Source organism: Hylaeus volcanicus, chromosome 8 (assembly GCF_026283585.1).
Source record: "Hylaeus volcanicus isolate JK05 chromosome 8, UHH_iyHylVolc1.0_haploid, whole genome shotgun sequence".
Lineage (NCBI taxonomy): Eukaryota > Metazoa > Arthropoda > Insecta > Hymenoptera > Colletidae > Hylaeus > Hylaeus volcanicus.
This window is the reverse complement of record NC_071983.1, coordinates 2,887,492-2,904,047: the sequence shown is the minus strand read 5'-3', so window position 1 is coordinate 2,904,047 and position 16,556 is coordinate 2,887,492. Positions and strand designations below refer to the sequence as shown.

Here is a 16,556-nt window from a genome sequence, read left to right as displayed (position 1 = left end):
CCCCCCCCCCCCCCCCCCGCCCCCGAACCACCTGTTTGCTACCCTTTTCAAGGACCTCCAACATTTTTGCCCCATCCTGTGTATCTTGAAACTATCGAACAATAAAAAAACGAAATTATTTCAGGGGTTGGTTGGGCCCAGTGTTGTTCGTGCGTGGCGCTAATGACGTATTACACTTACCTGATGGCTCTGACGCTGTTCTTCCTCGTCGCCTCTTTTTCCGCCGAGCTACCCTGGGCAAAGTGCAGAGAAGAATGGGGCGACCGTTGCGTGGACTCCGACAGGAAGATGAATACCAGCGCGAACAGTACGAACGCGCTCGAAGGAACGCACCAGGGAACGAACTTGTTCAGGTTGCTGGTAGACGACGAACACTACAGCAGCTCGGCTGAACTTTACTTCACGTGAGACACTTCACCTTCCCTTTGACTCCATACTTGAATATACTTAATTATTTATACCGGAGAACATTGTTACGCGCTGTTCGATACCAGGAAGGTGGTTCTTCAGGAGAAAGACAACATCGACGATGGAATCGGACTGCCAGATTGGAGATTGACGCTCTGCTTGTTGGGTAGCTGGCTCCCGGTGCTCCTGGTATCGTTCCAGGGCGTGAGAAGCTCGGGAAAGGCTTCCTATTTTCTCGCGAGTTTCCCTTACGTTGTTCTGATCAGTCTTCTGATCAGAGCGGTCACCCTCGATGGCGCCGCAAAAGGGATATTGTACTTCGTCACGCCGAAATGGTCGAAGCTCTTGGACCCAACTATTTGGTACGCAGCCGTCACCCAATGCTTTTTCTCGCTTTCCGTTTGTTTCGGCGTCATCATCACCTACTCGTCGCACAACGACTTCAAGCACAACATCTACAGGTACACGAGGACAATATGTGTTACAATATACGATAATATACAGGGTATTTCAAAAATGTTGAAGGTCCTTGAAGGTCCCTGAAATACAGGGTGATTCGAAACAACTTTTTCCTCAGCGAAAATGTTGTCCGAAGCTTCGTTAAGGAGGTATTAACAGAAAAGACCGACCAGAGCGCGAGTATGCGGGTGGAGCGGCCGCGCTCTAATTGGTCGGAATTTTCTGTCAACCCTTTGCACTCGAGACCTTTTTTTCTTCTATCTACCAGCAACTCGAGATTTCTCTTTGATTTTTCTCTTGAGAGGAGTTCTCTCTTGATACCTCCTTAACGAAACCTCGGACAACATTTTCGCCAAGGAAAAAGTTGTTTCGAATCACCTCCCGAATCCTTTCCATGCGCTTCAACATTTCTGGGACACCCTGTATTTGGACAACAAAAAGTTTAGAGTGTTCCACGTTTCAGGGACGCGATGATCGTGACAAGCCTGGATACGGTGACCAGTTTCATAGCTGGTTGCACGATTTTTGGGATTCTCGGGAACTTGGCCCACGAGATGGGGATCGCGGACATCGACAAGGTGGTCAAGTCCGGGGTTGGCTTGGCGTTCGTTTCCTACCCTGACGCGATAGCCAAGTTCACGTTTTTGCCACAGGTAAACGCGCAAATAGAAGAATTACAAAATTATTATGTACATAATTGTACCGTATCTGTGATCCACAGCTGTTCTCGGTTCTCTTTTTCGTGATGATGTTCGTTCTGGGAGTTGGCAGTACCGTGGGCATGGTATCGGGGATCGCAACCGCCCTGAAAGAGCGGCTTCCGAACGTGGAGATCTGGCAGATCGTTTTTACGGTGTGCTCGATGGGATTCGCCGTCAGCACAGTTTACGTTACTCCCGTACGTAAATATTTCTAGAAACGAATAGCCTTGCTTCGTTAATTTCTGCCACGAACAAAAGTTTTCTCTGATACAACCAGATCTGATCACAACCAGGATAAGAACTGTCGCTTATATATGACACAATAAAATTGCGCGAGTTTCTTTGTATTGTTTCCAAGCATCGTCACCTTCGTGGATATCAATGTTCAAGAGATAGCTTTCAGGAAAGTGGACGATACTTGAAAGATACCCGCTATCGACGCGAGTAAAGTGCGACACAACGTAATAAATTGAACGATTATGTTAATTTCCTATCGGAGTCACGATAAAAGATCAGGGAACAAAGTACGATAACGTTCGCGAGAGTTGCATAAGCCATGGTATCTCGTTAGCGTTTGTCCAAGGACTTTAAATTCTGTTCGCAGGGTGGCCAATTCATGCTGACGCTCGTCGATTACTATGGCACCTCCTTCGTTGTGTTCATCTTGGCCTCTTTTGAAATCACCGCGGTAACGTGGTTGTACGGTTCGTATTCTCGCGTCGTTTCTGAAGAATGTACATATGTATACTTGGAGAAGTGTTCATAAACAAAAGCAGTTTTCCCCATCGATCAACGTCGCAACTTCCAGTGGCTCAATTTTTTAGTGTTACGTAGAACTAAAGCGTTCCACAGACTGCTCTTCGCGTAGCTCATGAAATCAACTAACTATGCCGTGCAACGGTTGCTTTTATTAGCTAGGCGCATGCACCAATCTGACACCCCTTCGTGTCTGACGTGGGCCCATGTCACGTCAGAGCAGTCTGTGGCACTCTGTGGGACGCTTAATACGCTATTCTTTGTACAGACAGTCCCCTCCCCTCCCAATGAACTGCTTGAAATGCTCGGAATACCGGTAATTAAAGTAATCAAGACAGGTATAGAGAACTTGCTGAACGATGTCGAGTTCATGCTGGAGAGGAAGACGACCAGCTACTGGAGGATCTGCTGGTTCCTCGTGACCCCGTTGATTCTGATAACAATTTTCATCTACACCGTCGCCACCCTGTCGCCATTGACCTACGGAACCAAAGGATTTCCGACATCGGCCCACGCAGCTGGCGCGGTTTTACTCTGCTTTAGTATTTTCCAAATACCATTCTGGATGACGATGGAAATAGTAAAGAACAGGCGGCTGCCTTTGTTACAGGTAGAAAACTGTTGAAAATTTTCAGTTAAATTAAACAGAGATCGCATTTATACACAATTTAGGCAGTCGCGGTTAATTATCCTCTGTTTCAGAACTTGAAGAGGTGTTTTCAGCCGACGTCGGAATGGGGACCGAGGGAGGCCAAGTACAGGAAAGCCTGGCTCCTCTTCAAACAAGAGAAAATGAAAGAGAGGAGTCTCAGGACGCAGCCCAAGTGGCTTCAACTGATTTGCATACTGCTTCGTGTAAAGCTGAAATAACACTGTCCCAGAAGACCGTTCTCGAAACAGAATCTCCTCTTGCATTCTCCGGACGCTCGTTACCAGTGGAAACAAATAAAAATGGTTGGCGCGATAACACAGAAATTCCTGTAAATAATATTAGATTGTCCCATAAGTTCCCGTACATTTGCTATCAATAAATCATTTTATAATAACGTTATAATCAAACAATAATTATTCTTCAAAATTTTCTTCTATTTCTGTCGATTCTTCGATTCCATAAATAATGTTAATGTCAAAAAAATTCAAGCATCAAGTGTCCGGGAACTTATGGGACAACCTAGTACCGCGAGATCGTAACTGTTTAACGTATTTATTTAGAAACGAAGTCTCTATTATAATACAGAATAAGCTGAGATCTACGGGGTATCTCGTCAGCGTCATCGAAGCAGTCCGATGGTCAGATTCTTGATCGAATCCCTTAATGCTGCAGTTGCTATCAATCTCCTCCGATCAGCAGCGTCACGATTCTCGACCTTTTCTTGCCCAGGTTCATCCTAGATATCCTTTTGGCGTCCTTGAAAGCCTTCCACTCTTTGTACTTGCTCGGATCTTTGGGCCCCCAGTCGGGGTCCGGTTTAAGGATCTGAAAGCATACGGACGAAAGTGAAAAAGGACTCGAAGATTTCACGAAAGAAGTGGTCATCTCGGTTGCTTACGTCCAACGCGGGTTTATCTTTGTTTTGCATCCTGGTGACGATGATCCAAATAGGGAACTGGATTACTCCCAGCACTAACAGTAACCACCCAGCAACTGGAACAATGCGAAGCTTACGTTTATCTCTGTAGAGGTCCAAACGGTTAATTTTATCGTCTAGTATATAATATAGCACGCAAGGTCAATTAACGCTCGAGAGCTTTAAATCTGTAACCCAAGGACACCGAACAAGTCCCTCCTTCGAATAAAGATTTTCCTACCGTAGGCAGAAGTTGGATAATATTCGCCGTTGTAGGTGAGAGGCGTCAACTCGCTCAGAAAGTAAATCAGGATCGAGAAGAGAGCCAGGGGTGTCAAGAAACCCCAGCAGAATCTCCAGTAGAAGGAAGGGCGGTTGCCGATCATGAATTCCACGTCGTCCAAAAAGTTGTCGACACCTGTGCGATAAGAATCGATTGGAAAGCCGTAGGCGAAGTTGTGGCGGAGGCCACGGATAAATCGACTCGTTCGGAGTGTTTCTAAGAACGTTGATCGTTAACGAAGTCTTTTACTCGAGCAGGTGGGAATCTTTCCCAAAATCGATTTTCTCGTTGGCCTCGCCATAGGCGGTAGGAGACGCGAATTATTCATTTACCGTACACCCAAGATATCCCTATCACTTCGAAGGAAGCCAGGAACACTATTATGAACGTTCCTCCGAAGTAGTCCACCAAGTTTAATACGTGTTGTCCTCCCTGCAACGATAATAAAGACTCGTTCGATAACATCTGTAATTGTTTATCGGAGCGCACCAGTAAAGTCTCTCACTGCTCGGCCATCGGACTTCTGGACCCCCCAAAGGGATACACACCCCAGTTGCGGGGACGGTTTCGGTCCATTTATGGAGACTTTACTGTAGCATCAAAGGGATAATTCGACACTTTATCTACCGGGCTATTTAGAAACACTGTTTAATTAAAGAAAGAATTTTCTACGGTAGCATATGCCAATCTAGTCTGGCAATAATTCCTTCATACTGTTACTAGGTACATTGAAAGCCAAGTCTGTTCCCAAAAACTGAACATTGTAAATAGACAATCATCGGCACAGTAAATAAGTTCGAATAACTAAATACCGGAATTAAAAAAAGTCTATAAATAGGCTCCCGGTAAATAAAGTGTTAAAAAAGCTGCGTGCCTGCGTGCAATAAACGATTCCAACGAGAAAGCCGATGCTCGTGACGCAGGCAGCAACTTTCCAGTTCGGAATCCGAGGGAACTTGTCTTTGATGATGCTGGTGATGACGCCGGTGAAGGCGACGGTGGTGCCGATACCCAGGACGAACAGCATCAGGAAGAAGAGCACGGAGAAGAGTTGGGGCACCACCGTGAACTTGGCGAGCGCTTCCGGATAGGAAATGAAAGCGAGACCCGTGCCGGCGCGCACCACCGTGCTGATGTCTTCTTTGCCCACTTCGTGGGCGAGGTTTCCCAAGATCCCGAAGATGGTCGTCCCTGCTATCAAACTCGTGGCCAGATCCATGGTCGTCACCACCGTGCAGTCTCTGGAATAATGATTCGAGTCCGTTACCTGATCGTAACTTTCGGTGACGAACGTTGACATTTTTCACGCCGGATAAAAAATGACGTTCACGCTTGAAACGAATCGCTCGAGTACTATACCGCTCGCGTATATCGCGCGAGTACGCGCGAGGTCTCGTGCGTACACCTTCGAATCGCAAGTATAGTACTCGAGCGAACGCAGAAATAGTATCGCCAGCGATGCCTCTTTCAAATGAAAAGTTTCACGGGAAACTTGTTCCCGTGCCCAATACAAGAAAAAAAAAAAAAAGAAAAAATTACCTTAATACATTGTGATCGAAACGATTGTAGGACGAGTACATGGTGACAGCGCCGAAACACACGCCGAGGGAGAAGAAGGATTGCGTGACGGCCGCGTACCAGACCGAAGGGTCGAAGATCTTTTCCCAGGTTGGCTCGAATAGAAATATGATGCCGTTCACGGCTCCCTCCAGGGTCACTGCCCTCACCAGAAGGCATATCATGATCACATACGGGAACAGCGCGAGGAAGTAAGCGGCCTTGCCGGTGCTTTTCACGCCATTCCGGATCACTACGAACACGCACGTCCAGCTGACGAAGAGCGCGACCACCAGCTTCCAGGATGGTTCTCCGAGACCTTCCTCGATCCCCGATTCGTTGAGAACAACGTATCTGGAACGAAAGACCTTCAACAATTTTGGGACACCCTGTACATCTTATTATACTGCACATAATACGTATCGTATCCTTCTATTTCGTTCTTTCCAAGTCAATTGATATTGATCGTAGCTCGTCGAAATCGAACGATCCCCGTTTTCCAGGGATCGTGATACGATAGAAAGGAAGGAAAGATTCGTACGGTAAACGAATTAATTTACCAAGTATATCTTCGACGCTCACCGAAAGTACAATTCCGCCGAGCTGCTCTTGTTGACGTTCGAGGTGGCGTTGCTGGCCGATGTGCTGTCGAAACAAACGTTGCCCCATTCTTCCCAGCAAACAGCCCACGGAAGAACCGATTGGAAGCTGGCCAGCAGGTAGTACATCGTCAACGACATCAGGGAACAATAGTAGGTGACCACGGAGAAGACGGACACGGTCACGCCGTATCCGATTCCTCGAAAAATGGACAAGTTCGTTAGAGCGCTAGAAGAGAAGCTGGAAGAGAAGCTAGAAGAGAAGCAACGAAGTTCGCGCGGACCTTCGTTCGGTCTCGAGGCTCGGTTACAATCATCCTTGTACAGTGTACACAAATATTAACAGGTCAGTCTTGATACGTTCGCATCTTCTAAATTAATAATATTAAAAGAAATTTTGTTTAGGTCACAATATACAGTCCATTTTATCGATTAAAGGTACCTTTGAAGCCCGGCGTCACGGACCAGACTTCCACGCACGATCTGCTGCTGAATTGTCCGAGTATCATCTCCATGTAGTAGATAGGCTTGCCAATGATGAAGAGAACGACGAGATAAGGCACCAGGAACGCTCCGCCTCCGTTTTCGTACGCTGTACTGGGAAATCTCCAAACGTTTCCGAGGCCAACAGAAAACGCCACGCAGGACATCAAGAACTCTAGGTTACTCCCCCATTGAGCGCGTGCCTCTTTATCTTCGGGTTTTCCTTCCACGGACTGCGAGACGAACGATTCGAATAAAAATAATTTAAAGAAACGAAAACGAAAACAATTCTCTTAGTAAATTAAACGAAACTTGCAGTTTTTATCTCGCGTTCTATGAGGGTATTAAGCAAAAATATGATACCTCGAAAGAATATCTTAATGACCCTAAAACGTCGTAAACCATGGTCTGGAATTTATTGGGTCTCCGCGTCATTTTTATTAACGTTTCGAGTCAAAACATACCAATTCGAGCGACGCATCCTTAGTTCTGATCTGTTCCGTGTGATAAACATGTTGACGAAAACGACATACAATCGTTGTTTCTTAGAATCGATTCTTTCTATCGGTATCACTACCCTGAACAGTTCTTCCACACAGTAACGATATCAAATAATATCGATCGGATAAATGTACAGAAATTAAATCGCTTGATAGTAACAGGTAAACGCATTTACGTCGAATGAACGTACGTGTAACCAACTTACCCCATTTTCCAGCTGCTTCCCGTTCGCCGATATCACCGAGAGCCTGTACGATCCTTGCGTTTGCTCGTCGCCCGCGACATTATTCTACCGAGAGAAAACGTAATCCTTTGACTACTTTTTCTTCTTTTTTTTACTTATTATCTAACAAATTGCGCGCTGCAACGCGTTCCTCCGATTATCGCCGCGTTTACGTAAGGGACACATCAGCGAGTACTTGGCTCGAATTTGCCACGAGGCGTTATTAAAGCGTAATTACAGCGAGATCGCGTTAAGTCCGTTACGAGTCGCGAGCAATATTCACGACGGAACAATGTTTCATTTATGATTGCATCTGTCGCGCGATGGAGGCAGCGAAGAAGATTATCGTTAAATACGTTAAACGACCCCCCGATTAATAGGCATTGTACACATATGTAAATATTAGTACTCTGTATTTATCTAATTTTGTTCTTGGGGCATCTTCTTTATTCGCTAAGCCACGAGCGTCGCCTTTAGTTAATACGATCACCAGACTCGCGGATGTTCGTGAAAATCCATATCTTTATCGATTCGTATAAAGAATCGAGATTTCTCAATGTTTTCGTTCGCTGCGAACGCACGAACATCCGCACGTCTAATTGTTACAACGTTGCGTGCGAGCGTTCCTTCCAAGTAGGCGCGCAAGTTGCAAAATTGCCCGTACATATCTGTGCAAACATCGACGGATATAGTTGCATCCGCAACAGACGCGATAAATCCTACAGAATCGTCGAATTTCTTAGAAATATTTCGAAATAGGCCAACGTTGTTATTAAGATAACCGAAATTAAGCCACGATACAAGTTTACGACTGCAATTTAGATTAGCTCTTCGAAAGACACTCGATATTTAAAGTAGCGAATCGTTTGCACTTTCTAAGAAGCTGTTTCCTAAATATAACTTTTCTAAGCTCTGCGTGGAACGAACGAAACCCCTCTAAACTTATCTCTCAAGTGCGCGAGGAAAATCTCTAAGCAACCACACGATTTTTATACGCGCCAATCGAGGCACGTATAAAACCACAGGAGCTTCAAAGAATTCCTTGGGTTTTTACAATTTTTACAATTTTTACGACTTTTCCAGAGTATCGCGGCCAGTTTACAATAATTCCGTATCGTTGGGGTGAAGTAGCAAGCAATTTAGGTTGTTGTAATTTTCATTGTATTCTCTGGAACGCCCTTAGGTTTATTCTAATCTTAAGCATCGCGAACCAACGCCACATGCACGCATAATTTCGTCCGAGTATTATACGTTATAGTTGGTGCAATACCTTGGTCGTTGCAACGCGCGAAATTGATTTATTTTATTGTAATCGTATACGTCGGAAAAAATACGAACCTGCGCGTAAGTCATAGTCACTGGCGGCACACCGGTAGCGGGTGTCCCTCCTCGGCGATCTGAACGCGATCTTCACGTGGCAAAAGCCTTCGGAAGACTGATCGACGACTTTTGTTCACGTAGATCAAGAGTGCGTCGTGAGAAATCGTGACAACTGGCAGTGCTATATTTTTTATTTTCGCAATAATGCCACGCCGTCCACTTATCAACTTCTCTTCTCACCCCGCGCCATCTTGAATTTTTCGGCTATCTGCCAGCGAAATTTCCACTCCACCCGCGAAAACGCCTTTCGCGATTCGAGACCTCGGATACTCGATCATTTTTCGCGTAAACACGGATCTCGTACAAAGCGTCGCGTGCTGTTTCCTCGAAAATTAACGGAAATGACTCGACTTCATTTTTGCCACGGTTAAATGGCGCAAGGGGCCTGATCTCGTTTGGGCCGATACGAAAGGTTGCCATCACCTTTTCCCTTATTTGTACGTCGACGTCATTTCTGCCACGGTTAAAGACCAATGGATTTTTGATCGCGCGACGAATCGCTCAGAGGAATCCGTCGGACGCGATCCGAACGTTCCGCTTGCGTTGATTTTGTAAATTGCGAATTGTTTTGTAAATCGAGCGCGTCACACGATCCGCGACAGGAAACGCGAGACGAGTTCGCATGGTCAACGCGTCTCTAACGAGAATCGTTAGGATTCTTTTCTTTAACAGAGCTCCACTCTGTTACAGTACAAGTAATCCATTCGAGACGCAACGCTCGAGGTCCTTAATGTCCGAAGCATACTTTGATGTCGATTATAATCTCGGCCAGAATGCGTCTACTTGTTTTCCTTGCGAACCTTTTTTCTCCGTACGTTAATGCACAGTCGAGCGTAACCAGCGCGACGCTCAACAGTGACTTTCTCTTTGTCAACTGAGACCGATCCGAGACCAATCATTTCTACCGTAGAATTTTCCCGCATTCCATGATCTCTACACCGTTACGCGATGATTATTAAATCAGGTATAATTCGTCGCGTGCTTGCACTCGCACGGAGACGTACGTTTCAAAACATTGTACCGGACGCGACGATTATGTTGACGCTTACGCGTACTTCGTACGGAGACGAAGGATGCATTACGATACGGTGGATTCTCTGTAATTCGCTGAAACTCTGGAGCGATAAATGACGAATTGTCGCGTAGAAGAACCGAAACTGTAGGCAGAGCTAGTAACCATTTAAGAGCCATTTTGAAAGAGAGGCAACGAAAGAAGGAGAAATTAAAGGACCGTGTCGATGAGACACGCTAACGCAACAGCGAAAGTTTTTCATTTTTGACTTTTTCGGAAATTGTACCGTCGTATCTGCGCGGTATTCTTGCGATAAAATTACACCAAACACGACGTAATTTGGTGCACATTTCTTCATTTTAAAAATGATAACGATTTGTTTCCTTTGGCCCGTAAAATACGGAAATATGCACTAAATTATGCCGCGTTTGGTATGATTTTACCTAGAAGAAACAACACAAATACGACGGTACAATTTTCACTTGCAAAAAGTCCAAAAATAAAAAAACTTGTTGTTGCGTTAGCGTCTCACCGACATTGCCCTTTAATTTCTGTCGCACCGGTCTCGCTGTTACAGTTGGCCTAGTTTACACCGTAATACCTTTTGATACGGATGTCAAGCTGATCCGAAGTAAGCCTTATCTTGTTTACATCACACAGGTCAGAATTTTGTGGTGGGGATCGTTTCCAGCGAATTATAGAGAATCTACTGTATATGACAAAATATGCAAGCGGGCATTTTTACACATAGATATTATCGTTACTGTTTTATTATTACATTATACATTACATTAATTCGTTTGTATTATATTGCAGATATTACTTGTTTGTGGATAAACATCTGACATGGATAATCGAACGCGTTACGCTGACAACGAAAATGTACCATAGGTACGAAGCACCATAAGTACGAAGCACCATAAGTAATCAAGGTCTGTATTTAACAGCATTTGTAAACAAATCATTTCTCGTCGTAAAATTTAAGTGTATGATTCGAATGTGATTTCAGGCCCCGCAAGAGGTCGCGCGCCGGCCCTGTTGTGGACCTCGTTTAATTCTATCTAAAACAAGTCTCGACGAAACCGCCACGGTGACGGAAATTCTTGTCCGCGGTAAATTCTTTCCACTTCAGCCGCACTTTCTTGTCGCTTGGGCCCCAGTTTTCTTCGGATGGCCGGAACGCCGCTTTGACAGTCTGCGAGACAATGATCGACCAGTAAGAAATATATCGTTGGTATTTAATCAGATTTCCAGAGAAAATTCAGTAAAATTCCGATCAAAGATCGCGCAAAGGTTCCCTTGTGCATGCACCTGGGCCTAATTATTCCACGTAATTACTCACTTCGATCAACGACGGAGATCTGCTCGCTATCAGTTTCTGCAGAATGAAACCGACGATCAGTGAAACTCCCACGGCCAGCAGGAGCCAACCGATGACTAGAAATATTTCAAACGGTAAAATCATGAGAAAAAAAGAAAATATGTACTCTTGATGGCGTCCCGATTTACGTAATTCGAACAACGTACCGTAGGCGTATGCCGGAAATGGTGCGCCGTCGTAGGTGGGCGGCTCGTAGGTGACGATGGTGTACACCAGGATGACGATCATGAGCACAGGTGTTATGAATGCCCAGCAGAATCTCCAGTACCACGACGGTCTCGAACCCAGCATGAACTCCATGTCGTTCATAAAATTCGTCACGCCGTAAATCCAGAAGATCGTTACCATTTCCAGAAGGCCGACGATTATGGCGACGAACGTGCCACCGTAATAATCGACCAACGTTATGAACCATTGGCCACCCTTGAACGATTAAATTAAGAATCATTAGAGTAATTAATATCCACTAGAATATCGTAAATTGTCGTCCATGTTTAAGATAGCCGATACGTACGGGTGTGATGTAGATGAGGCTAACAAGAAATCCCAGAGAGGAAACCAGGAGTACCAGCTTCCAGTGGGATACCTTCGGGAAGTGATCGCAAAGGATGCTGAAAACAGCGCCGGATAGAGCCACCGCGCTTCCAACGCCGAGCACGAACATCATCACGAAAAAGAGAACAGCGAAGAGCTGCGGAACCACCGTGAAACGGGCCAAAGCCTCGGGATACGAAATGAAGGCGAGACCAGTCCCGCCTCGGACCACCGACGATATGTCGGTGGTGCCCATCTCGTGCGCCAGGTTCCCAAGGATCCCGAAAATCGTACAGCCGGCTATCAGGCTGGTGAACGTGTCCAATGTCGTCACTATCAACACGTCCCTGGAATTGCAGATCAGAGAAATCATTGATCGTTCGTCGTTGTCTCCTTCGACGGCATTAGGAACTTTGATCAAGAGTCTCGCCTGCTGACGTTGTGCTCGAAGTTGTTGTAAGACGAATAACTGATGATGGATCCGAAGCAGACGGACAGAGAGAAGAAGCACTGAGTGATGGCGGCATACCACACGTTCGGTTGCCAGAGCTTCTCCCAATCCGGCGTGACGAGGAAGAGGATACCGTTTCCTGCGCCCTCCAAGGTCACCGATCTGATCAGCAAGGCGATCATTACGACGTACGGGAATATCGCCAGAAAGTAGGCTGCTTTTCCTGTGCTCTTTATTCCGCGGAAAAGTACACAAAATACCGCCATCCAGCTTAGGAACAGACAGATCGTCAGCTGCCAAGATGGCAGCCCGATGCCGTCGTCGATGGAGTCGTACTCGTTCAGGACGATCTTCCTGGAAATCGTTTGGAAATTGGACGGAAGACTTGTAACGATAACTTGTTCTGCGATACAGTATTGTCTCGGAATAAGCAACTCGCTATTCCCACCCTTTTTTTATATATATATTTAATTTGTTCAAGGTTCAAGGTTTAATTCGTTAAGGTTGACATCACAGGTTATTAGCGACCTTATTCCCACCTTTTCATTCGAAGTCACCCGCCGAGTGAGAGATCCGACAAGAAGCGAGAGGCCCGTAAAAGCGAGACATAAATCTTTCATGGCCGACTGAACAGATTAGTGGAAAGAGCACAGAATATGCGTAATGTCTTCCTCTTTCTCTGGCGCGTGTATTCTCCGAAATACTACTGTACATATATTTTACTAGTGGTAAAATGAGAAATCATGTTATCTTCTATCATTCTCCAAAGCACGACACCCGGTGCTCGAGCCAACACTCGAACCCCCTGTTTTGTCTATTGGTTCCCTCTTGACGTGGGGCCCTCGACGGGGGACAAAGTTGAGCCGAATAGAGCTGCTTATTTCGAGACAATACTGTGATCAGTTTCCTGTAGTTTCCGTTGCTTTTGATCTCTGCTGGAACTCGCAATAATTCCACCAACGATCGAGTACTACTCGACTAACCTGAAGTACAATTCCGCGGAACTGCGAACGGTACCGTTGGCTACGAAAGTGGTGCTCTCGTTAGGGTCCTTCGGCACCGAGTCGACGCATTGACCCTGCCATTCGTCGCGACAGAATGACCAAGGCAATTCGGATTGGAAACTGGCCGCGAGATAGTACAACGTCAAAGCCATTAAAGCGCAATAGTAAGAGACCACGCACGTCGCTGCGAAAGCCTGGCCGTACCCCAACCCTGGAAGTAACATTTTCGTTACATCTACGGTAGCCAAAGAAAGTATTATATACGTTTAATAACATGTACGTGTATACACCGAAGCAAAAAAGACTAAAGATATCGTTTATCAACTCGCCTTACGCTAAATGTTAGCATTAGTTTCGATTACTTTAAGATCGAAATTGAAATCTGACTCACTCTTAGCACGGGCGTAGTCGTGCCGAGGCCTGCTAGTTTTTTTATAAACACGATACACGCGTCATACGATGCTCGACGAACCGTAACTCACAATCATCCGTAACGGTATACGCGCAAATGCGATTCTCAAACTCGATTCTCGCGAAAACTGAGCTTCGAATGAAACAACTTTATTCCATATTTCGTTCTTATTTCTTTAGAAGCCTTCACCTTTCATCGCCGGCGCCATGGACCAAGTCTTAGCGCAGGATTTGTTGGTGAACTGACCCAGAAGACCCTCCAGGAAGTAGAAGGGTTTTCCCACGAATACGAGGATAATGATGTAAGGTATCAGGAAAGCGCCGCCTCCGTTCTCGTAAGCAGTGAATGGAAACCTCCAAACGTTACCGAGACCGACGGAAGTGGCTATGCATGCCATTAAAAATTCCAGTCCACCTCCCCATTCTGCCCTCTACGCAAGAAAATACACTGGACGTAATTACGATAAAGTGGTAGCGGCGATTACAGAACTCGCCGACTGTGCCAATTATTGTACCGTTATTTTAACTTTCACGTACTCTGTTTAACCTACGTCGAGATTACTTAATCTCGCGAGTTGACATTATTTTCATTCGCGGTTGCGTTGCTTTTTTTGATACAAATTGAAACGCGACTAAAATTTATTCTGCACGTCTTGCTTCGCGTCGTGTTCACTCATCGACACCTTAGACCGTGTCGCGGTTTTACAACTCGATGTACCGTTTGCAGAAACAAAGATGTCATGCAAACGTAGACAAGGTGATTAACTCGAGCTAATACGTCGAAATGTAAACTGACAGGAACGCGCGCAGATTTATTGTTCACTTATTGTCGTTCCGAAGCGATCGTTATCAGACCAAATTACGTACAGGGTTGTTGGTTTCCTCGGGTACTTTCTCCGGCGCGTTCGACCCTTTCGACTTGGCGACGTCCGTGGAATCGTTCCCTTTCCTTCCAACCTCCTCCATCTGGAAGGCCTCGTTCGCGTGACCATTCCGTTTCTGCAAACATTTCCCTGCTATTTTTCGAGCGCATCGCGAACGACAAAACATTTCTAACGAATATCAATGAAATATCTCACGTAAACTCCGTCCTCGAGTCTCTCCATGCCCGAAGATACGATATCGACGATTCACCGATTCTCCACTCGTTTAAACCGCGTACGATTCGCTGTAACCTCGGCTGGAAAATCGTTCACCGCACTCGTCGATTAATTCGAACTCGTTTGCGAATCCGTTTCCATCTAGGTAGCGCACCTTCGCGACAATATCCTTTCGGCGAAAAGACACTGGACCGTTAACGCGTGATAAACCATCACCGAATGTTTCCTTCCTCGCCTCGTAACTTCCTCTTAGCGGGTAGACAATGGCCCCCGGACTCCTCGTTATAATAATCGCATATTTCAGGCGAAAATAACACGCTTCCAAAGATGTCACCAGCTGCTTACATAATTCCGGAGATCGATTAGCCTTAATGTATTCCTCGCGTTCGAAGTTTCTTCGTTCCTGGCGGTATCCGACGGAGGATCGATCGAGAATCGGCCGTCAACGGCGAGCGATACTTCTGGTAGTCACGGATGTGGCCCAGGAGGTCGTCGGAGGTTCGACTCTGCGAACAATTCGTCCGAGGGAGTCTGACCGAGCTGTTCCAAAGGCAGACATTGACGGAGTAAACCTCGCTCTTAACGCGCACGTCGATTAGATACCATCGACGCGAAACGTTCACCTTCGTTCTTCGAATTTCATCTCTGCGAGCCGTGCTGCACTCGCTCCCGCGTCTATTCAGACAGGATGCGGCAAGTGTCGGTTATCGGCGAAGGTTCGCGTTCCACGCGCGAAAACAACGGGATATTCCCGGATCGAGGACAATCGTCGGGCGAAATTGCGAAATTTCGGAACGTGGAGAACGTTCTCGGTTGCCTCGGAGAGGATCGGAGAAATTAGACCCGGGGATCGCGAGCGAATCGAGGAAATCGTCGAATCTCTCAGGCTGTTTTCATCGAAGCCAGTGAAGCCTACCTAGGAATCAGGATTAGGACGCATTCAGGCATTTTTTTTGAAAACAAACGACACTGGGAATAAGTGTCAGGGTACTGGGGAGAACTTGGGGAGTACTGGGTTTCTTGGCGCGTATGTCGCACGTTTCGTTTTTAAAAATACCTCAAATTGAAATATTGTCGTGCGTACAACACACTAGCTGCGGCCCGCTTGTAATATACTATTTGTTTTATTAACCGACTTCGAAAAAGGAGGAGGTTACTCGATTCGATGTGTATATTTTTCTTTTTTTTTTTTTTTGTCGTTTACGTTCAACCGACAACTCGACCACGTGATTGTATCTTATGTAGTTTGCGTTCGACTGACTGTTCAACCACGTGAACCTTCGTGAACCGGTCAGTCACTGTCTTTGGTTCTCCTAGTTCTTCTGGTTCGTCGTATCGAGTAGCATAAAAACCTTCTCCATGAAAAAATGCATATTGTATTCCAAGTTTCACGTTGATCGGTCAAACAGTTTCTGAATCTATCGTACGTATGTACAAGGTGTCCCAAGAATGTTAAAAGTCCTTGAAAGGAGTGGTTCGGGGGGTGATTCGAAACAACATTTTCGCTAAGGAAACTCCAACAAGGACCTCCTACATTTTTGGAACACCCTGTATATACAAACATCCATTTTTATGTATACAGATATACAATAATATACATATTATTTCGAGTAATGAAAATCGTCTAGTACTGTGGAACCCATAATGTGTCTTCCTTATTTTCTCTCTCTCTCTCTCTCTCTCTCTCTCTCTCTCTCTCTCTCTCTCTCTCTCTCTCTCTCTCTCTCTCTCTCTCTCTCTCTCTC

General features: G+C 45.7%; 4 protein-coding genes across 9 annotated transcripts in view; 2 read left to right on the top strand and 2 right to left on the bottom strand.

Moving 5' to 3' along the window:
* LOC128881490 (sodium-dependent nutrient amino acid transporter 1-like) overlaps nt 1-3,700 on the top strand; it is an 8,932-nt gene extending 5,232 nt beyond the window's left edge. For 3 of the 4 annotated variants that reach the window (XM_054132563.1, XM_054132564.1, XM_054132562.1), the window contains exons 3-9: nt 125-404; nt 495-869; nt 1,331-1,520; nt 1,589-1,765; nt 2,173-2,272; nt 2,663-2,934; nt 3,027-3,299. In XM_054132563.1, the coding sequence (XP_053988538.1) occupies nt 125-404; nt 495-869; nt 1,331-1,520; nt 1,589-1,765; nt 2,173-2,272; nt 2,663-2,934; nt 3,027-3,194 (1,562 nt within the window). In that variant the 3' untranslated portion in view covers nt 3,195-3,299. Of the gene's footprint in view, nt 1-124; nt 405-494; nt 870-1,330; nt 1,521-1,588; nt 1,766-2,172; nt 2,273-2,662; nt 2,935-3,026; nt 3,300-3,561 lie in introns of those variants that run through there. The other variant, XR_008458087.1, reaches the window with a different exon arrangement.
* On the bottom strand, nt 3,513-9,778 carry LOC128881492 (sodium-dependent nutrient amino acid transporter 1-like). The gene is made up of 10 exons (XM_054132566.1): nt 8,877-9,778; nt 7,521-7,604; nt 6,774-7,047; nt 6,315-6,531; nt 5,715-6,086; nt 5,050-5,416; nt 4,508-4,607; nt 4,134-4,310; nt 3,875-3,969; nt 3,513-3,801 (listed from the first exon to the last, which is right to left on the bottom strand). Exons 1-10 carry the CDS (start codon nt 8,889-8,891, stop codon nt 3,655-3,657), a joined length of 1,848 nt encoding a protein of 615 aa, XP_053988541.1. The 5' UTR covers nt 8,892-9,778; the 3' UTR covers nt 3,513-3,654.
* Nucleotides 6,538-16,556, top strand: part of LOC128881494 (uncharacterized) — a 15,189-nt gene continuing 5,170 nt past the window's right edge. For 2 of the 3 annotated variants that reach the window (XR_008458090.1, XR_008458089.1), the window contains exons 1-5: nt 6,538-6,677; nt 6,770-6,993; nt 10,747-10,862; nt 10,940-11,146; nt 13,892-14,018. The gene's annotated coding sequence lies outside the window, so the exon portion shown is untranslated. Of the gene's footprint in view, nt 6,678-6,769; nt 6,994-10,746; nt 10,863-10,939; nt 11,147-11,212; nt 11,332-13,891; nt 14,019-16,556 lie in introns of those variants that run through there. The other variant, XR_008458091.1, reaches the window with a different exon arrangement.
* On the bottom strand, nt 10,988-16,448 carry LOC128881491 (sodium-dependent nutrient amino acid transporter 1-like). The gene is made up of 9 exons (XM_054132565.1): nt 14,791-16,448; nt 14,579-14,710; nt 13,902-14,142; nt 13,280-13,511; nt 12,276-12,650; nt 11,826-12,192; nt 11,458-11,734; nt 11,273-11,367; nt 10,988-11,125 (listed from the first exon to the last, which is right to left on the bottom strand). The coding sequence occupies exons 1-9, from the start codon at nt 14,815-14,817 to the stop codon at nt 10,988-10,990; spliced, it is 1,884 nt and encodes a 627-aa protein (XP_053988540.1). The 5' UTR covers nt 14,818-16,448.

Coding starts and splice junctions, on each gene's coding strand:
- LOC128881491 (XM_054132565.1), bottom strand. CDS start 14,817: ATGGAGAGACTCGAGGACGGAGTTTAC. Junction 14,711..14,790: donor GACTCGAGGACGGAGTTTAC/GTGAGATATTTC, acceptor AAATGTTTGCAG/AAACGGAATGGTCACGCGAA. Junction 11,735..11,825: donor GCCTCATCTACATCACACCC/GTACGTATCGGC, acceptor TAATCGTTCAAG/GGTGGCCAATGGTTCATAAC.
- LOC128881492 (XM_054132566.1), bottom strand. Junction 3,970..4,133: donor TTATCCAACTTCTGCCTACG/GTAGGAAAATCT, acceptor GCATTGTTCCAG/TTGCTGGGTGGTTACTGTTA. Junction 3,802..3,874: donor AAGATAAACCCGCGTTGGAC/GTAAGCAACCGA, acceptor GTATGCTTTCAG/ATCCTTAAACCGGACCCCGA.